General features: G+C 38.3%; 2 protein-coding genes across 18 annotated transcripts in view; one reads left to right on the top strand and one right to left on the bottom strand.

The window, feature by feature from the left end:
- Nucleotides 1-1,157: 1,157 nt before the first annotated feature.
- Nucleotides 1,158-25,590, bottom strand: RNF170 (ring finger protein 170). 13 transcript variants are annotated; one of them, XM_038124108.1, is made up of 8 exons: nucleotides 25,522-25,590; nucleotides 22,849-22,906; nucleotides 16,017-16,098; nucleotides 10,953-11,028; nucleotides 9,507-9,615; nucleotides 8,423-8,496; nucleotides 6,460-6,564; nucleotides 1,158-4,741 (listed from the first exon to the last, which is right to left on the bottom strand). In XM_038124108.1, the coding sequence occupies exons 5-8, from the start codon at nucleotides 9,574-9,576 to the stop codon at nucleotides 4,472-4,474; spliced, it is 519 nt and encodes a 172-aa protein (XP_037980036.1). In that variant the 5' UTR covers nucleotides 9,577-9,615; nucleotides 10,953-11,028; nucleotides 16,017-16,098; nucleotides 22,849-22,906; nucleotides 25,522-25,590; the 3' UTR covers nucleotides 1,158-4,471. The 13 variants fall into 13 exon arrangements, with proteins under 13 accessions (XP_037980036.1, XP_037980030.1, XP_037980035.1 ...); XM_038124102.1 differs by having other exon boundaries at nucleotides 9,507-9,618; nucleotides 15,955-16,098; nucleotides 25,522-25,586; XM_038124107.1 differs by having other exon boundaries at nucleotides 15,955-16,098; nucleotides 25,522-25,585.
- A 21-nt stretch (nucleotides 25,591-25,611) lies between these two features.
- Nucleotides 25,612-26,976, top strand: part of HOOK3 (hook microtubule tethering protein 3) — an 87,170-nt gene continuing 85,805 nt past the window's right edge. For 4 of the 5 annotated variants that reach the window (XM_038124094.1, XM_038124095.1, XM_038124096.1 and 1 more), the window contains exon 1: nucleotides 25,612-25,794. In XM_038124094.1, the coding sequence (XP_037980022.1) occupies nucleotides 25,738-25,794 (57 nt within the window). In that variant the 5' untranslated portion in view covers nucleotides 25,612-25,737. The remainder of the gene's footprint in view (nucleotides 25,795-26,976) is intronic. The other variant, XM_038124098.1, reaches the window with a different exon arrangement.

Below are 26,976 nucleotides of genomic sequence, written 5' to 3' on the forward strand. Positions count from 1 at the left end.
TTTTCTGTTTGCTTACATTCTCATACACCTGGCTTTATGCTTTTGTTTGCTTGAGGATTGTTAAGTGAAGTTGCTAATGATCATCTGTACTGCTTTATCAGCCTGAAACCTTAGTGCTTATGGATCTGATGGAATGGGTCGGACTGCTAGGGAAGGACATCTGACGTACAACACACTTCTGGGACTAAGATCTTAGAAATTTTGTAATCTTTATTATGGCAATCATAAAGATTTAAAACACTGAGTTATCTCTAAACATCCTGACCACAGACACCACAACAAAAATAGATCACAACTGCAGAAAAGTTACTGCCTGTAGAATCCTAGGAGACAAGAGGGCCAATGTGTATGTCTCAAAAACCGATAGCCAGATGGAGCCAGCCATGGATTGTTGGTGATAACAGCCAAGAATTGTTGGTAATAATACACTGAGAAAGAAGAGGATGTGGCTGGAGAAGAGGCAATGAGGAGGTAGGGCAGCACATTTCTGGAACAAATGTCCTTGTTCTGGCTCCTGGAGATGAGCACAACACAGCACAAGTGCAGGGATGAGACTGAGAAGTGGGCATGGACTGTAAGAGGGGATTGAGACCACCCAAGATCCCCAAAGCCATCCCCAACCCATTTCCAGAAAAGTCTAGAGGAATGGACTGCACAGGACTAGTAATTTGCATAGAAAGTGAGAAACTTACCTGCAGTAAGGGGAGATTTATTTATAAAAGGTATTCCAACTAAGCCCACATGTGTGGACATCCCCATGACACCCCAGCTGGATCGATGCTGGAACTAGGACCGGTGATCTCTCCCTCTCTCCTTTTTTCTCTTTCCCCCTCTAATTAATTTCCCTCTTTCTCTCTTCCCTTTCGCCTTACCCCTCTGTTCAAAAACACTGCCATGTGTTCATAGAGGAGAGAAGGTTCTAACTTATACCAATTTCCATGCCAAGTATGTAATTTACTAATAGAACTTTGTAAGTTTTTGTGGACTCTCTGACTTTTGTCATTCCTTTTCACCATGGGAACCTACAGATCTTGAGTACTCCCTTCCTCTCAAGGCTGGGACGCCACACTTAGAACTTTAATGCATGGAAGTGGAAAAAGGGGAAATAAAACAATATTGCATCCAGATCATCAATAAAATAAAATAATTCAAGAGAATCTCTTTAACAGCAATTTATTATCATTAAAAGTAACAATAAGTAGTTTTAAATTCTTCTGTCTTAAAAATCTAGTGTAACATACTGCTATAGTTCTATGAAACTTATGGCAAAATTGTATCCCCAAACCACACTGATGTGCCTGATCCTCACAGACATCAACGGTGTGGCACACAAATAGCACAGAAATGGATCGCTCTACACAGCGATGATCATTAGGCCTCAAGATGCTACAAGTTATTTTGTAAGAGCTATTAAGTATAATTTTTGTTTTCCTCTTTGTTAATATTGCTAGAACAATCAAATATTTCACACAGCTTTTGGTGCCCATGTGATCTTTTAAGAACTGTGTTTTATCCCCATACATCTTCCTGCTATAGATTTCCTTTTTTAAATTTTCCCCCTTAGTGACACACCTGCCCCACCTCAGGAGACAAAACCACAGCGATGTTTGCAGTCATTCTGCACACAGAATCACATATTTCCTTCACATTCTGAGGCCAGTGTTCAGCCCAAACCCTTACTTTTCACACTGCTGCCAGAACAATTTGGCAGCACACAGTTCAGAAATACTACATGCTCATATTTTAATCTCCAGCTTCTTGGGAGTTCTAGAGCTTAGGTTAAACTCAAGCTAAGCACCCAAGAAAGCTAACATAGCTATTTCAGATTTGTGGAAAGGAGCAGCGGCCAGACATTGCAGGACAGATGCATCTTTGTATTACACTAAACAGCCTGAAGAAGTCATAATACTGTTTATCACTGGCTTGCAGGGCCAAAAAAGAATATCCACAGGCAAGCACGCGTATCGCTGAAAAGAACAGTTCTAATTCTGTCAAGCATTTAATGAGCTGAATTTAAGATTACAATGTTACTCAATACTCAAAAGTAAGCAGAAGCCTCTGAGTGAAACCCTTCTGGCTATCAGAAACGTACGGAAGAAAAAGAACATGGGGAAACTTCATATAGTCTTTCAGATGTGGTTTGCGTATGATTTCAGATACACAGGATGCCCTTAGATAGGATAGGGAATTTCCACATGAACTTCACAGTAGTGCATGGAATTGGGAAATTCAAGGAAAACCAATTGGTAAGCAGCTTCATGTGCATCTATATCCACTCTGGATTTAGAAAGTCATGGGAAAATTACAATCATAGGGTAAAAGTATGGATGAATTACTAGATCAACAAATTCCATGAACAAACTCTAATTACTCTACAAGAGCAGTTCACACTCTTCTCTAAGCAGACCTACAACTTAAACTCCAGGAGAAAAGAGGGTGTTAAATTTACTCAATCAAAAAAGGAATTTTTAGGGTTTGTTTTCAGCTAGATTTCTTAAGAAAGAAAACCCCCAACCCAAAACCAATACTTACAGCAAAACTGTGAAATCCTGTCTTACATAATATCCTAAACTATTATCTTGCTTTGTAAATGCACCTAACAGCTTATGAATATCTCACCCTTACTCCATAACACCTTAAAGAGTTTTAACTGAGGTAGCCACTAAAACATCACCATACATTAGCAATGCCAACACAAGGTGAAAAGCTCAATCAAGATGCTCAAGAAAAGTTAGCTAGCATTTGCTTCCCAAAATGTAATTTTCTCTCTCGCTCTTTTCCTCCAAACTTCACTTCCCTTTTCTCTTCTTGCCCATCTCTAACAAACAGCAACAAAGAATAGTTTAGCTTTCCAGTTCATTTGTAAAATGTCCTTGGATTTCCAAAACTAAGTTTTCAAATGAAGAATCGGTGAATTTAGAACACTGACACTGAAGGACAATCTACACCCTCAATGACTGACACCTGAGGTTTCAGCTCTATCATCTTCCTGCACATGCCTAAGTGCTAGAAGCTGTGGAAAGATACCTGCAAGGGGAAAACACAGAGGCGGTGAAAAGGTCCCTTTCATTTTAATCTCACCTATATATGTAAACACACAAAGAATCACCTATTAATTCACTGTCTTTCAAGTACTCAGGAAGTTAAATTGCAATTCCTCTAGCTAAAAAATACAATAATCTGTCATATCCTGGACCTTTATAGTCACAATCATTGCTCAAAATGAAAGCATTTTCAAATTACTTGTACAGCTATGATAACCTATGCTCAAATTCAACATGAAAAAAAAAATCAGCTTTAAGGATAATTAATACCCTGGTATTTTTGAAAACACTTTCAAAAATTTTTTATGGTCCTTTATCACAGACTATTTTTCAAGGTAATTCAGAACCTCTTCTATTGACATCCAAATCAAACAACCAACCAAACATGAAAACTCCAGCTGAAAATCACCCCAATGTTGTTTAGTACACATATATTGCAGAATGTAGATTTGGGTAAACATTTACACTGCACACATACAAGTACATGTACACGTACTGTAAACATCCAGTTCTGACTTCTTTTTTTTCAACCACTGTTTGGAATTTGAGTGTCCTCTCCAATTGGCCGAATGTTTTAATGCATATACAGAAATGCAAAGTTGCATTTCAGACATATTGCATTGACCCAAAGCAGCACAAAACCTCTGCTTCTAAGATATATACTTACCAAATAAAAAAGTCTGAAGAGGAAAGCCATGCTCTCACTTAAAAAAAACAGAGCACTAACGAGTGTGATGTGCATAATACTGGTTTCTCAGTGTAGAGCAGATACCGTGTATATATTCCCAAATATAAAAATAAAATGGTACAAACTGCATGCAACTGTACATAGTGCAGTTCAAGCAATACCAAGGTATTATCCCTATTTTTCTGAAGCATGTGGACAACAGCAAACTGCAGGGTGATAATTGTAATGTGGTCCTTGGGTTTCTTCTTCCACAGAGACAAAAAAAGGAATTTTTATTTCAAAAAACTCTAGTCCACAACAGGGAGACATCAAACAATTTAACCATGACAGCTGTACTGCGAAGAATTTCTGAATTTTCTTACACATCTAGATTACGCAAAGGGCTTATTGTCTGAAGTACTTTACTAGAACTCCTTTTTCACAAACCACAACACACCAAAGAAAGTGTCTCCTGCTTTCATTACACACAGTTGTTCATCAGGTGGAAGTAGATGAAGGTGGTTTATTACAACATTATAAAACTAACCTCATCTTTATGAAGCATATGTAATGCACAAAAATAAAGATTCCAGTTAAGCATCACGATATACTAACCTTTTATGTTTGTATAACATAACCAGCTAAGAAATTGTTACTACTGAAATCATACACAGGCACCTTGCTATATCATACTTATGTTATAGTTTCCTTTTTAAAACATTCCACAACTGACTTGGCTCTCAGGTCACTTTTGTCCATTTCATCTATTTAGACGCTGTGTTACCACTTCTCTGTACATGATAGAGATATATATCAGCAGCAGAAAAATTACAAAGAAATCATCCAAGAATCCCAGAATTCCAAACAGAGCTTCAGGAAGAAAATCCAGAGGTGAAGCCAGGTACAGCAAGGCTCCAATCAAGCAGAGGAATATCCTGATGCGAAACATCCAGAAGAGGCCCCCTACAGAAAACATCTCCCTGAAAGCATGTCGCAATAAAGTGGGGAGATCCATAATTCTTTCCATAATCTATAAAGAAAGAATGTAATAGTTAGTATTTTGCTTTAGCGACTCATCCATGCCAAGCTGAGGTTTCTACTACTACATTACATCTGAGATTCTGTTAGTTTATAGGAATTAAAACAAAATCTGGGAAGAGTTAATGAGTTTAGTTTCACCAGGTAGAAAGTCATTAGAATATATATGTTTTCACGAAAGAGTTAAACTGTGTTATTCTACACTGAAAAGCATACACCTAATATACATCATGAGAAAATATACTGGCATCTATTATGAAGGAAAAGCAATGAATAATAGAGGAAAACAAATGACTAGGAAAGTGAGAAACAGCAAACAGGTTAACTGGAGTGAAATATTGATTAGAATGTAAGACAAACCTGGACTGCAAGAAAAAACCTAATAGGTGAAGTAGAATAGGTTACAGTTTTTCAGAAACACAATACCCCCTCTCCTGGTGTATAACCAGTGATTCACAGAAGTTTCCAAAGGATGGATGAAGCTTCAAAGTAAACTAAAGAACCTTTAAATGAATCCATTCTTGGCTCCTTTCCATTTTGCTACTATGATTCTGCCAGCTTAGCAAGAGACTGCCCAATAGAAAATATTCAGGTTTTTGTTGTGACGAGTAGGGAGGGGTGAACTTTAAAACTTTTAAAGGTTCCCTCCTATGCTACACATTTTCTACATAGAGCTGTTATACTCCATTAAAATGACTTAGTGCCATAGCTGAAAAAGTTTTTGAGAAAGAAATTTTGTATGTGGTAACACTGTGTATAAATCAAAGACAATTTATCTAGTCCAATCAGGGCTTTAGAGTAGACTTCTGGCATGACCTCAGACAGGGAACTAGACACAGCTCGCAGAGAGGTCTAATGGAGCCTAAAAGGCAGTTTCAACCTCTTCTGGACAAAACCCATACATTTTGTGGTTTAGAAAAATACTCCTCCCTCTTCTGTCTCTTTGTACTGTACGTTTTTCTTGCTAATGTCTTTTTGCTATATCCAAATCCCATTACAAATGAAGACAAGCAGGGAGGTTACTCGTATGTATGTGTGTGCATTTCACCTTGCGAAACAGGACATGCACACAGGAGATGGGCTCACAAGGCTGACTTTTTAACATTTGTAGAACTTTGACCACCCCTCTTAGCTATTTACAGAAGAAAGATTCTTTTTTTTCTTCAGTCAGAGAGGAGAAAAAAGACTGTAATATAAACCAGGGAAAAAACCCAAAAAATCAAGACAGCATACAGATGTCTGAGGAGAAAGGCACAGAGTAGAACTTCATATTCTTCTAATCAGTATAAAAAGACCAATGAAGTGAATATTCTTCTTTGCATTCATTTATTTCATTAAGTATTTTTACTGACTAATTATTGATCCTTTCAAAATAATGACTCATATCTAAAAAACCAACTTAACACATGAACACTTGAGAAAACTCAAGACTTATTAGATTCTCGCTTACAAGAAAAAAGTAAGTTTCCATGCATTTTCATAAATGACAAATAAATAATTTTGGGTCTGGCCTAACCATTTCAACATGAATTTCCTAAAGAAAAGTTGCCTAGGCCCGAAGCATCAGGAAGAGAAAAATCCATATCCCAGGGCAAGAAAAAAAAAAAAAAAAGAAAAAAAAAAGAAAGGGGAAAAAACAAAACTACAAAAAAATTGCTCTCAAACTCTCCTGACACTGCTGACTTCCACCTAAATTTACCCAAAACTTACCGATCTGGGCTGTCCTGAAAATCTTCGATTGTAATCATTAACATCTTGAAACACTTGGGCTGCACCCTGCTGATCTTCACTAAAGAGTGGTAAGAATAGTGTTACCTAGGCACAGCAGGGAGATTATGTTACACGTGCAAATGTAAAACAGTCATCTTTAGTTAACTATAAACTACATCTTTCTAGTTAACTAGAAAACAACTTTGGTTTAGTTGAATAGTTAACAGGAGAATAAACTTACTAGCATGGATACTGCTATTAAATTTTAACTAACTAATTCCTTACAGCTCCTTACAGAATAATAATTTTTAAAGAGATTGTTTAAAAAAGCACAAAATAACCTTCCTTTTAAAAGAGGCTTCCTAAACACCTAAATGCTTTGTGTTTCATAGGTGGGACAGATGATTTGGAGAACAAAGTTAATTTATCAAATTAATCAAATTTTCTTTTCTAAATTGAAAATAGAATAAAGCAATCAATGAGGCTTTCTTTTCGTATTTTTAGGATTGCCTTCCATGACAACAAACATGCAGCAAAACTCGTGGTTTTGCATATGGATCCTCATACCAAGATGAATCAAGAAAAAGACCTTCAACTATTTAGTATGGACAGAGAATTTTGCTCTGTTCTTGGGTTAACTTTCATGCAAACATAGAGAAATAAGATATATGTGAATATGACCTTATGTATGTTATCTTTCTGCATAGGAGTTGCTGAAAACTTGAGACTTCTATTTGGAAGCAATGTACAGGTAAAAAATGCAGACTATCATGGGAAACAGGGAAGGCATAGTACTTTAAATTATTATAGTCTTCAGAAGCTTCCTCTGTACCTGGCAACTAAATATAAATCTGTGTGGCAGTCACATTCAGAAACAAGAGCATGAGCAGATCTACATTCAACTTCTGGTCCTGCCACAAACCTGTTGTATGACTCATGTTCATGTATACATCTTTCCCTTCACCTTTTATAAACCAAGGTTAGAACAAATACATAACCATGCACACAGTGACACCTAAAATAACCTGTTACTCAGAGGAATGTAAATGAAAATATATATAAGGAAAGACAATAAAGAAAATAACTTATTTTCCCCTTTTCCAATTCCCCACCTATTATATGTGTCTTTTTCTTCACTGGCTACTCTCTAAACCTACTCATTGTTCTTCCAGTCATATCTATTTTTCTTTTCTTCATCTGTCTTCTTACAGTCATTTGTCCTGATGATACAAACAATCAAAGTAGGATATAATGGAGGGGCAAGGGCATGAGTTACATAATTCATTATAAGTTACTAGCTCTGTAGTTTGTGCACAGTTAAAATAAAGATGTATTTTGTTAAAACATTCACTATCAGACTCAGAGATCCTAAGCCTTAATGAGTTGCAGGAACATTTCAAACTGACAATGTAAGTAAGTTGCGTAGGAAGTAAGTTAATGCTTGCTCTACAAAGATTAAATTAATAATACATACAAGTTAAAAATAAGACCAAAATAAGAAATTGACATGGATAGGTCTTTCGGTAGGGAGAGAGGGAAGAGAGAGTGTATTTCTCAGGAACCAGTAGTGTGCTGCTACTGGCAGTCTACCACAACAGCCAGGCCTTTCAGATGCAAATTCTGGTAAAAGAAGTTAATTACATCCTCAACAAAAAGCATGGAAGGATCATAGTTAAAATCTCACAATTTTCTGTTTTCATATACTCTTTACAGAAATATAGCTGAATTATCAGCTTATGTTTGAGTTGCAGAAAAATCTGAAGTTCTGGAGCCATTTGTCAAAGCAAGAAGTTCGGAAAAACTGAATGCCCACCATTCCTGTCTCACATATCCCTCTGTATTTTTTCAGTTTCTCAGACTATTTTATCTGCCAGCCTCACTATTGCAGCTCACATGTAAGCGCCTTGTGGCACGCTATCCCAGACAGCCAAACTGACAGGTCCTTGATGATTTAAAATATTACCGTCTGCCTGCAGATCGGACAGCGGATGGCACCCAGCCATGAGCCATACCTCCAGTAGGCAATAATGCAGGAACCTGGGGAAGGTAAGGTACACACACATTTAAACTCCTGAGATGAAAAATGCATCGCCTGAAATAATACGTTACACGACAAGGGAAACAACAGAAAGCAGTTATATAAGCAGTTAGGTTAAACCTACAGTTTCTGATGTAATTCTGTGTACAGCATTCACTGAAGATACCAAAAACTAACATCTTCAAATTCAATGCTATTAATGAGAAAACTCCTGAATAGGTTCAACTGAATCAGTAATTTTAAGGCATTATTTCCTGAAAACCCAACAAATTTTTAATCATTAAGTGAAGAGGCAAATAATAAAAATTTTTGCCAGTTTAAAATGTAGAAGTCACAAAAATGTCAAGGGATGTAAAATTTATCCTAAGAACTTGGCTTTATCATCATCAGTTTCAACAGATGAAGACAAATATAAGTATTTTATCTGTTTTCCAAACTTGCTTGTTTTTTCATTTAAACAACTGGGCATGGTATACACTATACACTTCAAAAAAACTAGATGGAAGAATTCTACTGGGAACCTGAAGGAGAAGAAGCAAAATGCTACATAGGGTGTCAGTATATAAATATAGCCTCAAAAAACCACAAAACCAAACACTTTAATAAACTGTGCACTTATAATTCTGCAGAACTTCAAGAAAAAATATTTTGTGAAATAAAGAATATTTTATTCTTTCTGAAACAGGTTTTTTTTAAATGGTATATTCCCAAATGTTCTTCAACCTCTTCAGTTTTTTACTAAACTGGAAACAAATTATACTCTTTGACATTTTATAATTAAACAGTTTCATTCCTGATAGCATAGAAAACAATGCAGCACACTCTTAAACTGACTGTTTATTCCTAAATGTATTTTTTTGACTATTTATAAAAAATTATTTATTTTTCAGATGCAATGATAAACAGTTAAAAGCAAACAAAGCTTTGAATGAGGATGCCTGAGCTAGTGCCAAAAGTTTGTATTCCTGTTCTGGTGTCAACTTTGGGGCTAGGAGCTTTTCTTGCTTACCACAGAAGAGATGTCCACAGTTTGTTTCTATAGGAAACGTAGCCTGTTGCAAACAGACTGGACACGACATATCTGTATAGAAGCGATGCCGATCACCAGCAGAAGCATCCTGCTGGAACAGCAGGAGAACACAAAGTGTTGGAGATGCTGTGTTATATAAAGTCTACTGAGTTCTAAAAAATAATAAATTGGTATTCATTCACTATAAGTCAAACTGTCAAACACAGAACTATGTGAAATGAGAAATACATTTAAATGTAAAAATTAAACATACTTAGATGCATTGATTCAATAAGCAAGCTCTTGCGACAGGATCATTATTATCCCTTCATCTGTTAAATAAGTGTGTGTTTCAAACCAGTTAAAAGACCACAAAGAAAGAACCTCCTTGGTCCTTCACACTGAGTCAGGTTAGACACGCTGGAGCATGAATAACAAATTCGGATCTATATTGTTTCTTCATTATCTATATTGTTTATCATTATCCTGAGTAGTTCTGTCCAGAGCCAGGTAACCGAACTGTGTTTCTTATCAGTTGCAGCATTTAGTGTTTCCCAGGCCAAACACAGACATCAGCTTGTGTATGTCACTGTCATGAAACAGTTTTTCTCCCCATTTTGCCATATTTGTCTTCCACATAAATATGCACTGTTGTTATTTCAAGAAGTATCATGATGAAAGACTTTTCAATATTCTCCAAAAGTATGGCCTAGACTCTACCTGTTCAAACTGGATGCAGTCATAGAATCATTGAATGGTCTGAGCTGGAAGGGCCTTTTAAGATCACTAAGTTCCAACTGTCCTGCCATAGGTAGGGACACCTTCCACTAGACCAGGCTGCTCAGAGCTCCATCCAACCCTGCCTTGAACATTTCCAGGGATGGGGCATCCATAACTCCTCTGGGCAGCCTGTTCCCAGTGCCTCACCACCCTCACAGAAAAGAATTTCTTCCTTACATCTCATCTCAACCTAGCTTCTTTCAGTTTAAAACCACTACTCTGTCCTGTGACTAAAGGCTTTGCTAAAAAGTTCCTCTCTGCCACTCTGTTGCCTGCCTCCTGTTGCTGTGCCATTGTTCTGCTACACACTGCTTATCAGTCTAAACATCTATCGCTGTCCTGTCTCAGCAAACTGTACTCCAGATTTCCTTTCCTTTACCCTAAAGTTCCCAGGAACATTCCAGGAAGCACACAGCATAATCTAACATACTCCACCTTGTGGCAAAAACTTATTTGAAAAAAGAACCAGCCAAAATTTAGTTCTAATTACTTAATGCATCCATTTAAAAAGGCTACATTATCCCATTACTTGGTGGATTTTAAGGATGCCTCTGTACAGTAAGTAAGCTCCCATAACTTTCAAGATCATCTTCTTCCAGAACCTCAGAGAAGCCTGCAGTACCCCACCATCAGAGAGCTGAATGCTGCCAACACTTGGTACAGCACCTGATCGGTTTGAAGCTGCTGACGAAGAGCTCGCACTAGCTCTTGATTTTCTGGATGTATGTTCTGATGTTCATTTCTGTGAAAGGAAATACAAGCAATAAAAAGCCCTGTGATCCAACACTGAAAAATAACTCACTGAAACAAATACGAAACACGAACAAAGGGCAAAAACCCATTATTTCCTGCTATAAAGGATTTTAAAGGAACTACACAAATAATTAAGGAAACAGGAATTTATTCTGGATCCTAAAGTTACTTCGGACACTTAAAGTGGTACAGCAGCAGGATTTTTCAGACTCTCCACAACAAATCATTAAATCATGTTAAAACTAGATTTTAATCTGAGAAAAAATTAAGCCTTGAACCTACAAAAAATGAAGCTACTTAAGAGCTTTTTAATTAAAGGTGCAGAAACATTTTTCATTTTTGTCTCCATTGCAAGTTTCTTATTTGTTGGTCTACTCAACAAATTACTCAGTAAATTACTAGTTTTTCACTCACTGCCTAAGTCATAGAGTTGAAACTTCCTAATTACTTCAATTTTATCTGCTACATGACATTTGCATAAGAAAGGGTAGACAAACTTACATTTAGACTATTGAATTTATGTAACTATCAGCAGACTGGATATAAAAAGAAACAACTCTTTTAAAATCACTCTTTTTTAAAAAAAGAAAGATTCTACAGGCAAGCAAACTAGAGGTTAGATATGCCAGGAGGAATCATTGGGAAGGGCCACACTGAAGAAAGAAGGATGAATATATTACAAATTTGAAATTCAAAAGCATAATGGGACAGAATTGAAGTTAAAAATGTGCTGACAACAATCAGAGGTGTTGAGTTACAATAAATGTAAGTCAACAACATATGAATTTTTATGCTTTATTAATTCATATGGATTTCAATGATGATACATTCTGCTCAGCACTCTTGAGATCTTAGCTGGATTCTGTTCTCCATTTTGGGCTAAATGCATAGAAACACACAGAGAAGTTGGAGAAAGTTCAGAAGATAATAAGGACTACTGCCCACATTTTTTATACATTAGAGAAAGACTACAGAAATGTCAGTTTATATAGAAGATTGTTCATGGAGTGAAAAGAGGACAGGATAAGTCTTTCATTCTATAAATATGAGCAATTATTTCCCACAGTTATCTAAGGCTTGTGGAAACACATTTCTAACTATATAATGTACAAAATCAGACAAGATTACCTCAGGCTATCTTAATCCATCCTTGACTAAAAGTTAAATCAAAAAACAAGTTGCAATGCTTCCAGGGATATTGAGGTAAGCTGATCCTCTGTCGGAGATGAGAGCTGGACTGGCTGAACTTTCAGGACATTTTCTGGTCGCAGTTATATTATATAATTTCCTAAATGGCTTTAGAAGCCTCTGCAATATTTTCCTTCAGTTAATGTGGGCAATCGTAATATTGCATTATTGCTCAAATGTTTATTGCATTATTGCTAAAATGTTTAACATTTTGTCTGCCTCATTCTTTTTTCAAAGAGAAATAGACAAGTCCCATATTTTTCATGCTAATATTTACATGGCTATCTGTAAAAAATAAAATTTATTCAATACTGATGTGGGTGACATATCAAAGTCATTTGATAGAAAGCCTATATTAAAACCCCTTACGCACCTTTGGTCTCCACGAATCAGATTTTGTGGATGTTGTCTATCATACATGTTACATGTACAGAAGTATTTTTCTGTTTAGATGCTACAAAATTAATGTATTTCACATCTTCAGTTTGCCAGAATGTCTGATATATATTCACACACAAGCGGAAGGTGTGAATTGTAAGACTGTTTATTCTGATTTCTCCATAAGCAACTAAATTAGCAGTAGCATATTTGCTACTGAAAATGTTCATTTATATGACTTTACCCTGGTATAACATACTATGCCGAAATCATGACAGCATTTGCAGAGCTGCAGGGGTACAGCATGTACTGTCACTTATGCATAAGATGGTGATGTGGCTGAAAACCATGCAATGTTCAGGAAGGGACAGGCAGAGCTCAAGATACATCAAATTCATAACTTCTGTCATGAAATTAGTGTAAGAAGATAACTGAAATAAATGAAAACCAATATGGTGCCATGTCATTAGAGGTATTATCAAACACAAGCCAGATAGAAATAAAGTTAGATGCAAAGGCCTTTTATTTCCCCATTTCTGATTGCTAGCACGCCAAGACTTGAGGAAAAAGGTCCCATGATGTGGAAAGATTGTATTATGTACCACAGAGGACCCCGCCAAACTATTATTATTGGAAGGAAGAAGACTGCCTACTCATTCAGTGTGCAGTCTCACACAAGGAAATAGAGGGACAGTACTTAAGGTGACTGGTGCACCACTGTGCAGTGATGGACACTGTTAATTTCCAAGGACTAAGATCTCACTTCTGCTGAAAATAGTGACTTGATCTTATCATCAAACCATATGATGGATAGAAAAATTAGATTAAAATATCTAAACCTGTAGACCCATAAACATGGAACAGTTAAGTTATCTAGGACAAATCCCTTGTAGAGAATTAAAGGATCAGGCTTCCTTTCATTTGCTGAATACACTGAATTTTCATAATCTCATTTGTAATGTGGCAACCGACTCACCAGTTTAAAAGACAATGGAAAAAATCTGGCTTCATTTAATCAACATTTATAACTCAAAAGCATACAGGCTTCACAAAAGTATCATATACTACACATGAACTACACATCTGCAACTTTTTACAAATATTAATTATGGCTTGTAAGTTTCTTCGCCAGAAGCATGAATGAAGCCTTGATGTGATGCTTCATTGAGTTCTTTCACCTGGAAACAAGTACAACAATTATATCCCTTAACAGTTTTCTCCATATTCTGCTTCTGCCCCCTAAAATCTACTGCAACACATACTCCTTGCTGCTCATTTCCCTTTTGATTCAGCTCCTGCAACTACTCATCACCTTGTAAGCTTTCTTTCCTGTATACTTACCCGTGACCTGTTCCTACGCAACTTAAGTATTTCAGTTCTGTTGATACAGAAGCATGAAAGGCAAAGAAAAAAAACTGGGGTAATGAATGAACACCATATAAGCAACACAAAGACCACTGCACTGTCTAAGGTAACTAGAGAAGAAAAAGAAAATACTCTTTTTCTTCCTCACTTTCCCCTCTGTGCTAAATAAATTAAAAGTACTATAATTTTTGTACTGTACAAATTTTCTAGCATATAGTATGCAGATTTTGAGGGCAACAATACAAAGGAGATAGATGAAGAGTGCTGCTAAATACAGACAATTTCAAAAGGTACCAGAAGGCAGAGCAGGGAGCTAAGAGAATACTGGTAAGACTTTCAGTTGTCAGTCATGGAATCACAGTCACAGAATATGCTGAGTTGGAAGGGACCCATCAGGATCACTGAGTTCAACTCCTGGTCCTACATGGACACCTCAAGACACATATGGCTGAGAGTATTGCCCAAACACATCTTCAACTCTATCAGCCTGGTGCTGTGACTTCCCTGGGGAGCCTGCTGAACCATCTTCTGGGTGAAAAACATTGTTCTGGTATCTTAACCTAAATCTCCTCTGACTCAGCTTCATGGGTTTCCTCAAATCCTGTCACTTGTCACAAATCATACAACGCAGACCTCCAAAGTCTGGAAGCTTTGTGTTTTCAGTTTGTTTGCCCCTCCAGAAAATAAACCATCAAGGCATGTAACAGGATTCACAGTTTAATCTAATCTTTTTACCTACCTCATTACACTGCAGAGGCAGTCGAAAACTAGCCTTATCTTCCTCCCTAAGTAACTTTTCATAATTGAAGCATCATCTCCCTGAACTTAATTCTGACTGAACTCCTGCTACTCTTGTCAACTCCTGATCCTTGTTCCACTCACTTTTTTTTAATATTTCTCACTTACCTTTCTAGAGTTCAAAAATAAAGTGTTACCTTTTAAACCAAACACTTTAAATTCAACTCACAACTGCCAAAAATGTCAATGAAGGGCAGAGAAATCCTAACAGAGCAGATAAAAAAGAGGCATTATTAAAGCAATCTGAGTAACTGAAACAACTTTGGGAGGGAAAAAAAAGGCAAGGTGAAGTGAATGCCTTTCTGAAGATTCCTTTGTGATCTCCTGGTCCTGAACAGCAGCCCTACCTTGCAGTCCAACCAAGTTTTTCCACCTATAGCTTATTTAGTAGCTTGCTCTCAAGTAGCTCTACCTCAGCAATATTTCTCATGTGGACATATCCTCTTCAAATTCCATTATGCCACTGTGTCACTAAAACTGAGTTCCCTTGGTTTTGAAAACTGCTCTGTGTTCAGAAGTTTACACACACAAATAGAATAGAATAGAATAGAATAGAATAAAATAAAATAAAATAAAATAAAATAAGCCAATCTGAAGCTCAGACTCATTTTCCCAAAATACAGAGGCTAAGATGTTTTTTAGGATGCAAAGAAAAACTCTGAAATAAAAATAAGCTTTGATGACTTGATCATTAAAGTTACTGAATTCTGAACTTAACATTCTCCTGTATGGAATGCACATTGCAGTCCACTGTTGTACAGCATACGCATTTGAAAAAAAAATCAGTCAATTTATTTGCATTTGGGTTGTTGTTTGTTTGTTTTCTTGGAAGGAGACTTCAGCTAGAACATATAGTGGAGGAATATATCCCATTTTAATCTTGGAGTCATTGACAAATCTGTACTTTTTAACCAAATACAACACAGCAGCCATACAGACTCTGAATTTAACCATTTTCAGTCTTAATGAGTGATGAACACTACTCAGTTTGATTATCTGAAGATATGGAAGAGTTAAACTCCAGTTTTGATTTTAGCTGTACCAAGCAATTAGTTAAACAGTAAGCAATCAAACAACCACTGCCTTACTGTCACAAAACCACAGTTTTTATGTACCAATGCACGAAACTGTCAAGAAAGTTAGGATTTTTACAAAAAATGAATAATTCCTCTCAACACATTCTCACCTTAAAAGCGTATATACCAGAGCAGCAATGAAAGTGAAACTGAGCACAACTGCCACCAGTACCTGGTCACTTACTCCTTCTATAACTGAATCATTATCTAGCTTCAAACTCTGAACTTCTGCTTGGTGACTGGCCATCACAGCTCTAAAATACAAAAAGAAGTAGATATATATAAATGCATATATTAAAACATATGTGCACAGACATTTTAAACACAGTTACAATCAATAAGTAAACAGAACAGTCATTGTTGGGAGAAAAGAGTGGTACAAAAAGAAGGAATGTATCCATTTTTAACAAACACTGAGTTTGCTGTAGAGGTCCTATGCAGTGGCAAACAAATCTTAAATTACTGTGTTATGATTTAAAATTTTTTAAAAAAATTAGTCAGATAGTTTACCTTGAAATCTTTATAAGATAAATTGCACAGGAATAGGTCATTACTGAGCTGGCCTTATTCTAAGGACCATCTATTGAAAAAAATTTTAAATGACTCTGCATTATCAAGAATATTAGCTATTACCACATCATTCCTGGTAAGATAAAGCAACACAGAAAATTAACTTTCACCTCTTACATGAACGAAGAAACAAGGACATTTCGGTTTTAGTGTTAAATGCTCATTTTGATACACAGGAATCACCCAATACATTTTAAACTTTATTTCCATTTTCTGTGCATTACCAACCTTTAGCTGGAAACATGGGGAAAACTTGAAAGAAAAATAGTATAAGGCTAACATTTATTAACCTACAGCACTAACCTACAGCTGGAGACATGTGAAATAAAATAGTTTCTAACCAACCCACTGCTGAATCATTGCTGTTGCAATCAGGAAGTGAAATGAACTATGGCTATGAATATTATGAAATCAGAACGATGAGGTTAACTCTGTCAAATGACATGAAAAGTCGTAGTGAAACTCTGGCCATACACAACTGAAGTATTTTCCATGAAGCTGACATAAAATCCCAGTATTGGTTTCCAAAGGCAGGTAAGACTGGTATCTTTTTCTCAGTTTCCTAGTCCAGCTTGCAAGCTGTCATCAGTGTTTCACTACACTTCACAGCTCATGTGTCATTTTTAATTTAAACCTCGCTGTCTAGAAAATATTACCAAACACCCTCTGGCCCTGAATTAATTGCAAAACTGAAATGGAGTACAAGTCATCAGGATTTTAGTGGATACCTGTAATGACTACCCTGGCAAAATTTCAGCATGTCAGTCTATTGCTAATAAAAAAGCATAATCTTTTCCCTAAGACAGCTACTCTCACTGTCCACATTTTTTCTAGTATGAGCAGTGGAGCCTTTTTCAAGCTTCCTTACCTTAGTGGGAGCTGCCTTCTGTAGCAGGAATAAAAGAGAAGTTGATACATTCTAACAGTATTGTTAAGAAGTGCAATTGGTATAAGTAAGTACCATAAGAGCAGAGCAAACTTGTGGAGAACAAGGAGATATGTTATTAATTGTTGTATTTTTGGGCTTTCACTGTGAAAACTAAAATGAAGCAATATGAAGTGAAACAATAAACTAAGTTATGCTAAATGTGCCAATCTGAACTAAGACTATTATTTCTGTAAGTATAGTCAATTTTTTGCTAATTACAGCTTTCAATAAGCAGCTGTGTCACAGGATTTGGAAAGAGTAACTTCTTTCAAAGGTGGAACACCAGTGACTCATAGAAAGGCGTGTTTAAAGTAGGTCAGTGTTTACACACGTTTCATATATACTAATGAATAAAAGACCAGATCTTTGTGGAAAGGTCTTACATAGGAACATGGGCCTACACAAGGAGTTAGAGCATTTCTCTGCATAGCTAGTTACACAATTACATTCCTACAGCTACAGTCATGAGGTTAAGATGTTGTGAAATTTTTCTGAGCAGTGGTTCCCTGGTGCTGAGGGTCTGGACTGGCAAGTGTGCTGTGATGAATCCCTAGCTCAACGTTACCTGCCTGTACACTTAAGTTCTTTGCATATCCTGTCCTGAACAAACTTCTCTTTCTTACACTGCATCATTCTGAGACAGCCATTTTCCACAACTGTGCACGCTGATATCTTCAAATTCCATGTTTTTCCTCCTTAAGTATCATTATCAGTCGACTAATTTTTACTCTGCCCCACTGTTTTTTCTGGGTTGACCACTCAGAACAAAATCAGAAGTAAATGCCAAGGAACTGGAATAATTCTTCCCTTGTTCCACATCAGTTCTGTTAGAATATACCAACATGCCAATGACAACTACATCCCATTAAGTATTAAGTATTACATGGGGTTTTGTTTTTGTTTTTTTTTTTTTTTTTTCCGAAATGCCTATTGTGTCAGAGATATACAGATGACTTTACCTTTAGAAGGCAACTGCTTCTCACATTAATAACTGAACTTCCTCTGTCACTGCTTGCTTGATGCACTTTGAAAACACCACATAGATTATCAATATCACACCAATTTAAATCAGTTTCCCTCAACAGCTTTCAAGACATCTACTCAAGCTCTTCCCTCTCTTTATGTTCCTTGCAACAACACTCTAAATTCTTATCTGCCTACCATCAATAGCACTCACTGCATCTGCTTGCTTAATTTCTGCTCACCTACCTTTCTTGAAATACGAAACTGAGGTGCCAAAGTTAGCATCAGAACATGGAAACAAAATACACAGATCCTTACTCTCTCTTCCTTCTTGCACATAATGCCAGTTATTTATATCTACTTCAGCCCTTCATTTTGAAACACATATGACTTTCCCAATAACCTTTTTGACATAAGCATAGCGTACAAGAAAAATCATTGCACAGTCTTTCTCTTTGCATAAACACCCTGAGACACTTTGCCTTCACTACTGTATCAATACTGCAAAGACTATATAGAGGGGGAGTGGAATCTGCCTCAGTGTCATTCTCAGCTGCTTCTATCAATGAATTCTAGACAAGACAAACTATCAATGCTCAATGCCCATGTTGTTAATATTTTAATTTCCTTGCTGTTTCTGGACAGCCAACAAGCTCTGTGTATATTTTTCTTATTACTTCCAACACTTTGTCTCAGTAAGATCATTGCACAGGAGAGCTGACAAGACTTTTGTAGACTAGGTACTACAAAACAGAAGGGTATCACTTCAAAAGAACCAATACATACTTTCTCTGAATTCATGCCTCAGTAGAGACAGTAACAATCTCCTCCTCCTATTTCTAAGATAACATGTTAAAAAAAGCAATGTCTACAAAGAAAATGTTAAAATACACTAATAGAGAACATGTCTGACTGAAGGAGAAAAGAATTTTGTGATTTCAAGGCTATCTTGAATGTTTTCAAACAAAATACCCAGAACTGAAGGCTTGCAGTTCATGTTTCTTCAAGTGCAACTACAACAACCAAAGAGTAATCTGCAGTGGTTTGAATGTACGATAGGCTAGATAACTAAAAATAACTTCTAAGAAATCTCACCTTACAGTGCATGTGTTCAGAAATTGTTGCTCTTTCAGCTGGTGCAACTAAGAAGCAAGATTTAGGAGACTTAAATAATGTAATGAAGACTCAGTCTTCAAAGACAGCCAGCCTTGAAAAAGACCAAGTGTGTGTCAGAGAAACCTTCCAGAAACAGACTTTATTACATATATCTAATCACTCCTAAAATAGTCACTGTTAATAATTTGATGCAATTCAAGAATGAGTTAGTATGGCTCATACTAAATTCCATCCATTGATTACATTTTTCTGGTTATGAAAAAATGACAGCATTTCATCAACCTTTTCATCATATAATTATTTTCAGATCTGGGTTGTGCATCACAGGCTTTTCAGACATTAAATTACTTTAAAGTTTTTCTTTCTTTCTTTTCTGTAAGTTTATGTTACCTTGTTTCTTTCTAAAGTTGCAAAGAAGATTTGAATTTTTTTCATTGCTCTCTTTCTGTTCTTCAATACAATAAATTAATTCCTGTCTACACTAGCTCTAAGAAAGTGCCAACTGTATAAGATCACTTCAAGGGAAAAAAGGCAGTAATTGAAAATAGATTGAATTCTGATAAATTATTTCTGGTTATACTTAAGACTGTTTCTCTTTTTAGCCATTTCACAAGGACGGCTTTCTTAAATGCAAGCATAACTTCACCCTATGAGAGGATGAAAACCAAGTAACATCTAATAATACTCACATCAAAACTAGAATTTCTACAACTAACTTCAGAATTTTAAAAATATCAATCGCAAATTTTTAAAAACTGACAAAAATGCTGGGCCTTTTTCCTACTTCAAAAACACCACCACCGAAGCCCAAATCTTAAATTCCAGGTTTATTTCATCTTCAGACTACTGGCACTTGCTTCAAGTAAAACAATACAGAAAAGAGGGAAAAAGACAAGGAGTTACTCCTCCATTCCATTTGGGCTAGCTAAGTTACAGCTTGACATTGCATCCCAGTACACTGCGATCTGGTTCATTTCCATGAGGGCTCTTGATGGCTAAAGAGTATAAACAAGCTCAGAGTAAACTGTCCACTAAAGGTTTTGCAATAGAAAGGAATGCAATTTACTGTTTGTGAAATCATACAGTTTTATTTGTAAATCTGTCAGTAATTTATCATCTGTACAGAAAATCACCGTGTTTATTACCAGTTTTTCTTAGAGTGACCACTGACAGAAGGTAACACTAATTTTTTTTTACATTTCAAATAAGAGTCTTCAGACCTTTTTAAAGTTACATTTTCCGCTCTGTGGCTATGTATGAACAATGCATGCAGATGTAAGCAAAAAAAAAGAGAACTATAATGAGCAATACTGCAAGTACAAAGGCTTTTATTCTTGGAAATTCATACAGAACACATTGAAGTATAAGGGAATGAAGACATAAACTAGTGTGGATGTATTATTTCTTAATTTTTCGGATCTGAAAAGTATTATTAGGACTTTCAATGTTCAGCATAAAGCACAGCTACAACAATACCCTATGCCATGACTCATGCAGACATGAAAAAACAATCCAGTCTTTACCATGATATGTTAAACAGCTGTCAGCTATCCAAAGTCAGAATTTTTCCCATAGTTTTCTGAAGTATTTGAACTTTTCTGAGTTTATCAGGGAAGTGCCATATGATAATATGCTCTTAAAACCAGAGAGATTTTTAGGACTCACTACTAAAGGAATGTGCAAGCACAGTGAAAAAGAAATAAGAGGCTCTCTTGATGTCTGAGGAGTAAAAAATGAGGTAACACACAAGCAACACTGATTTGAGGTACAAGTTATTAACCTTACTTGTATTGACTTTGTAAGCATGGTACAATTTGCTCAGCATCTGAAAAGTAATTTGGATAACAATGCGTCCTTTGTGGGACGGGCTGGGAGTGAACTGGATGAGAAAAATGGAGTGTTGGGGTTTTATTTATTTCAGTTTTATTTTGAGTGTTTTTCTCTTGATTCAGTACAGCCACCATCAGTTCTTGAAAAAATTAAAAGTTAATTATAAAGTGATGGTGGGCCAGTGTGCAAGCCAGAACCTGCAATTCCTCTTGCCAGTTGTCTTATATTAACAAAAGCATCACCCCCACCCTTTGAGAAAGCTGCCCAATTTGTAGAGGCTGTGTGTTCTCCTGGATAATCTAATTAATCTCCAACTAGTCAAATACCACAAGTCACACTTTCTTAAGAACAAAAAGGCTTTAACCCCTCAAAATTTTCTTCTAGGTAAGAGAAACAAAAAAAGAATTGGTTTCATTTTTATCAAAAAGTTTCTAATAAGATTGGCCCGTCTTAGACAACATAAGCCAACTTTTAAGAATTTAAGCACACTAAAATAGAGCATACTTATTCCGTAATCTACCCCCTGAACATATATTAGCTTATGTTGAAATATCTATAGGCATACATTTAGCACATTTTATTTAAGAGAAAAACAGGCAAAAATTCCCAAAATAAAGACAAACTCTTCTACGTAGGGTAAAAATTGAGACCTGTCTCATCAGAAGCTATCCGATTACTTCCTGCTCCAGTGCAGTAGCCGGTCACGGCCCCTCTCTATCGTTGGCAATGGGACTTTGTGAATGGACTTGACTCAGCAAACTGAATCCTACAGTTATTAATGCACTCTTTCTTTAAGAGTCCAGGGATATGTCCAGGCTGCATTCAGAAACAATTAACAACAGCAGGCATGAACTACACATCATGAACAGTGGAAGTGTTGAAGATTCTATGAGTTTACTAGCCTAAATCCTAAATCAGCTAAACCCTGAGGTGATAAGATTTTATACAGGTTCCTTAGTGTACTAAAGACAGGCTTTGAAGACGTGGTGTAGGCAAATATAACTTTATAGAACAGAAATAATGGAAATGATTGATGGTGTACTTAGAAAAAGTGTTTCTGAGGAAACAGGATTTATACGCATTTCATTTTTGTGAGCACAGTCTTACTTGAATAAAGCACCAACAACAATCTCTACTACTAAGTATCTCCCTACATTATAAAAATCAGGGGGAGAAAATCCAAAGGGCACCTAATGGAAAATTTAAAAAAATCTATAATATAGCAAGATATAAATTGATGAGATATATTCTGTGACAAGGCTGTTAACACTGACTTGGGATTATCCTAGCAGGACTTCATGCAGTCTGTTAATGCATCATTATTATGAGTTTGCATCAACTTTGGGCTTACAAATCAGTTCAGCTGGTACAAGAAATTCAGCCAAACTCAGCTGTATAATATTCAGTTATATGCTTACCATGAACCACCTTTGCTTTCAGGACTGTGCTGACTACATTCAAGTGTATGCATACCCTTTGCAAAAGAGAATGGAAAAGGCCTGAACAGTCTTGCCAAGAGAGAGAAGAGGACAATTTCAGTAGGCAAACAATGATTTTGTTGAGTATATGTTATGAACTGACCAGCTGAGGCACTTGCCTGATAAAGCAGGTTTCTGCAGGGTCTGATGTCAGCAGTCTCTGAGGCACATTTTTTCCTAAAGAGAAAAAAAAAAAGAAGAAAAAAGAAAGTAGATATTCTACTTTTGCTGATGGATTCATGCTTTGCAAATTAAAAGCAATCCAGCTGCAAACAAGAGGTGCAACGCTGTGAGGGAAAATAATCCAAAATAAATACATCATTCTACTGGGAAAATAAAATATCTCCAATAATTTTTCTCCTGAGTCCAAAACCACATGGATGGCTTGAAGTAAGAAGACAAATTCAATGGCCTGTTTAGCATTACTGTTCTGAATATCTGCCCGGCTGATGTATGACTTGTCTAAAACAATTCTCAACAAAGTTTTCCACCACTTTGTAAGGCAAAAACATACTGAAAGGTATAGAGTTCTAAACAAACCAGAGGGTGGAACTGAATTCATATGCAGATAGGAGCATGAGAAAGAGCCTGTTAATGCCTTCAGCTTGGATACCTGACTTTCCTGGTCGGGCAGGAAGAAAAGGAAAATAATGCCACTTCATTATAATATGTTTACTGGAATATGGTAGTACTTCAGCTAAGCATGAGGAGGCTTCAGATCTCTCTTAGGAAAAGTGCCCAAGAATTTCTTACTGCTGAAAGCGCTACCTCCATATACAACTTCATATCTAAAACAGATAGCAAGGCAAAAAAGCAATACTGTATTTGTTTGTGTCAACAAAATACAAGCTACAACTCGTGGCAACAGGCAAAGCAGAGTGGGAAATGAGACACAGAGGAAGATATGATAGAAAACCTTAAACCATGCAATGTACCTGTGAAAGCACTGTTTGTCAAAAGTACCAGGCGTATTACTTAAAGTACACATTAAGACTTGGAATGGAAAGTTGGTAGTTGTTGGTAGTTGTGCAGTTTTCTAAGACTTTAAATTAATTCTAAAACTGAAAGTTACCTTTAAATGAAGACAGATTTGATTTATAACTTTTACAGCAGATTATAAAATGACATCAGTAAGAAAGTACTTTCCTGGGAAAATTTGAAAATTTTCACAGCTCCTACAATACTCTTCAGTTCGAAAGAAGCTCACATAAAGGGAGCACTCAGCTTTTGTCCATGTAACTAATTAATTAAATGGGGAAAAGTCGGAGAAAACAGGGAAAATAGTGACAGTTTCCGCATCTGAGACCCTTCCTGTTTATACAACCCTCCACTGTTATGAGAGCTTTGTGCCTGCTACTCCATGTCGCTTCATGTCAGGTTTGTTGTTAACTGATAGGGAACTGCAGAACTTATCACGATGCCACACACTCTCATGGCAAACTTCAAATAGTCCAAAATCCAACACACTACTGAGAAAGAGTTTCTTGAACTCCTCAGGTGACCCATTTGCAGCATGATGGAGGGCTCCTCTGGCTGGGGCACAGCAAGGATGCAGGGGCACTCTGACAAGATTTTTTTTATCTCAAAACCAAGACTCCTTGTTTTTAAGATAAAAAAAAATTATTTGAATCACCTGAAGAATCACACATAACCAGCTAGGCTGGAAAAACCACTGAGATCACCAAGTCCAATCTAGGACTGAACACCTCCCTGTCAACCATACCATGACACCAAGTGTCATGTCCAGTCTTTCCTTGAACACTCATTGGGACAGTGAGTCCACCACCTCCCTGGGCAGCCCATTTCAATATCTAATCATCCTTCTTCCTAGTCACCACTTGCTACTGGTTCTAAGCAAGTAACTCTTAGAATTGTAGAATGTTAAGAGATTGGAAAGAACCTTAAAAGTTCATCCAGTCCCAACATCCCCATGCCACACACAGGGACACCTCTCACTAGACCAGGTTGCTTAAGTCTTATCCAAACTGGTTTTGAACAGTGCCAGGGTTGGGGCACCCACAACCTCCGTGGACAACTTGTTCCAGCATCTCAATGCCCCGACAAAAATTTCTTCCTGCTACCTAGCCTAAATTTCCCTTCTTTAAGTTAAAACCCATTACTCCTTGTCACTATAGTTCCTAACAAAGAGTCTCTCTCTGGTTTCCCTGCAGACCCCCTTCAGATACTGGTATGTTGTCTGTTCATTAAGTTTACTATAGCAGAGCTTTGTTGAAAGGAAGCTAACGTCGTTGTCTTCTCCAAAAGCAGAGGAGAACATCGTCAAGGCTGCTCCACGCACAAGCCAAGCCACACTAGATACTAAGACTATGATATGTCTGTGGGTGCAGGGTCATTTCCCACTGCAGAAGGAGGAAAACTTTGAAGGGGCTGCTCCTTTCACAAACAGAGGGAAGTCTGCGGATGGAAGGTCATTTTTCTACTCCAAAAACAGAGAAAAACCTTGTAGGGACCACTCTACCCAGAAGCCAAGCCACATTACACACCAACATTGATAACGCCTGTGGTACACCATCCTCACAAACCCACGCTCCCAGCCCCGCCGGACACTCTCCTAACCAGCTCCTCCGCGCCAAACGCACACACACGGAGCCGGGGGAAGCACTGCAGACCCCTTCTACCCGAGGGCCCGGCGGCGAACGAGGTGCCTCGGCGGGCGTGCAACGGAGGGGTTCGCGTTTCCCTAACCCTCCCCAGTCCCCGCTGGCCGGCTGCGGGGGCAGACAGGCAGCCCAGCCCGGTCCGCTCCGGCCCCGCCCGTCCCCCCGCGGTACCTCAGCCGCCGCTCGCCGCCGGCCTCGCGGCCCCGCCCCGTTCCCCCGACGGCGCCGGGTCGCGCCGCGTCCCCCGCCCCGCCCCGCGGCCGCCGGGCGCAGGCGCGCGCGGCCGGTCCGTCAGGGCGCGGTGACGTGTCGGCGCCACCGCCCGGCCCGGGACGGGGCGGGGCGGGACCGGCGGTACCGACCCGGCCGCGGCCCCGCAGTCCCGCCATGTTCAACGTGGAGAGCCTGGAGCGCGCCGAGCTCGGCGAGAGCCTGCTCACCTGGGTGAGTGCGCGCTGCCCGCCCACACCGAGTTGGGCCGCGCCTCAGGGCCGCGGCGCCGGGCGCCTCCCGCCCCGCCGCGGCTCCGCTCCGGTGGTAGAGGCCCCGCGGCCCGCACCGCGGCCGGGCCGGGGTCGGCGGAGCCCCGGCGGCCCGGCCTTGCTTTGTTTATGTCTTGTCTTGGCGCTTAGGGGGTGCCTGGGCAGGGCCGTGCTCCGCCTCAACGCTGCCCCTGCAGCGGGGGAACAAAGGCCTGGGGGGCCGGCGCGGGAGCGCCCCCAGGTGCGCCCGGGCTGGGCTGGCGAGCTGCAGGCCGTGGCTCTGGTCCTTGTCCCTCCTATGCCGTCGGTATGTCAGTACCCTGCTGTTCGTACCTGCCCGTCGCTCCCTGACCGGCAAGGCCGCCTTTCTGACCGGAAACCTGCATTTCCGCCTGTTTATTTTTCTCTGTTTTTTAAGCAGTGCTTAAGTCTCGAGAGACAGAATCACCGCTGAGGTCGAGGATTTTACAGTATCAACCTAAGAGGTGATATATTTATTCCTGGAGGTGTTCAAGGCCAGGTTAGATGGGGCTCTGCGCAGCCTGATCTAGCTGAAGGTGTCCCTGCTTATGGCAGGGGCGTTGCGACCAGGTGATTTTCAAGGTTCTGTTCCAAGCCAAACCCTTCTATAATTCTATGATCTTATGATAAAAATTACTTTATACTACTTTAATCTTTGTAGTTTTTTCCATAAATATCTTTAGGTTATACTGTCACTCAAAGAGCAGCCAAAATGTGGTGGACATTAAACCTGGGTTTGCAGCTACTTGTAGTCTGAGCGATGACCGTAATACAGACGTGGAACTTGCATTTCTGTAGTAGCTGAGCTATTGGTCAGTTGTTTGAAACCACTGGATTTTGGTTTGAGGCTGATTTGGATTTTTCCCTTCTATACTCAAAATTTCCAGGAGAATACCTAGAATATGAAACTCTGCAATACTACTGATTGTTGGCTAGAAATAGAAATTTTCAAACACTTTTTCTATGAGAAATCAGAGCTGACTGAATGGTGATGAGTAAGTTCCTGGGGAATAACAGATTGGATTTCTCAATGAAAGTCAAAAAGGATGAGCAAGGGAAATGAATTTATTGTTAGAGGTGAGCAAGTGGCCTGGAAAGTATAGAAGGCAACAATTTTGGGGAA

Source organism: Motacilla alba, chromosome Z (assembly GCF_015832195.1).
Source record: "Motacilla alba alba isolate MOTALB_02 chromosome Z, Motacilla_alba_V1.0_pri, whole genome shotgun sequence".
In the NCBI taxonomy this organism is placed as follows: Eukaryota; Metazoa; Chordata; class Aves; order Passeriformes; family Motacillidae; genus Motacilla; species Motacilla alba.

Coding starts and splice junctions, on each gene's coding strand:
- RNF170 (XM_038124115.1), bottom strand. CDS start 23,291: ATGAATTCAGTTCCACCCTCTGGTTTGTTTAGAACTCTATACCTTTCA. Junction 22,908..23,150: donor CAGATATTCAGAACAGTAAT/GCTAAACAGGCC, acceptor TTTTTCTCTTTA/GGAAAAAATGTGCCTCAGAG. Junction 8,497..9,506: donor CTGTGGACATCTCTTCTGTG/GTAAGCAAGAAA, acceptor TACCTTCCCCAG/GTTCCTGCATTATTGCCTAC.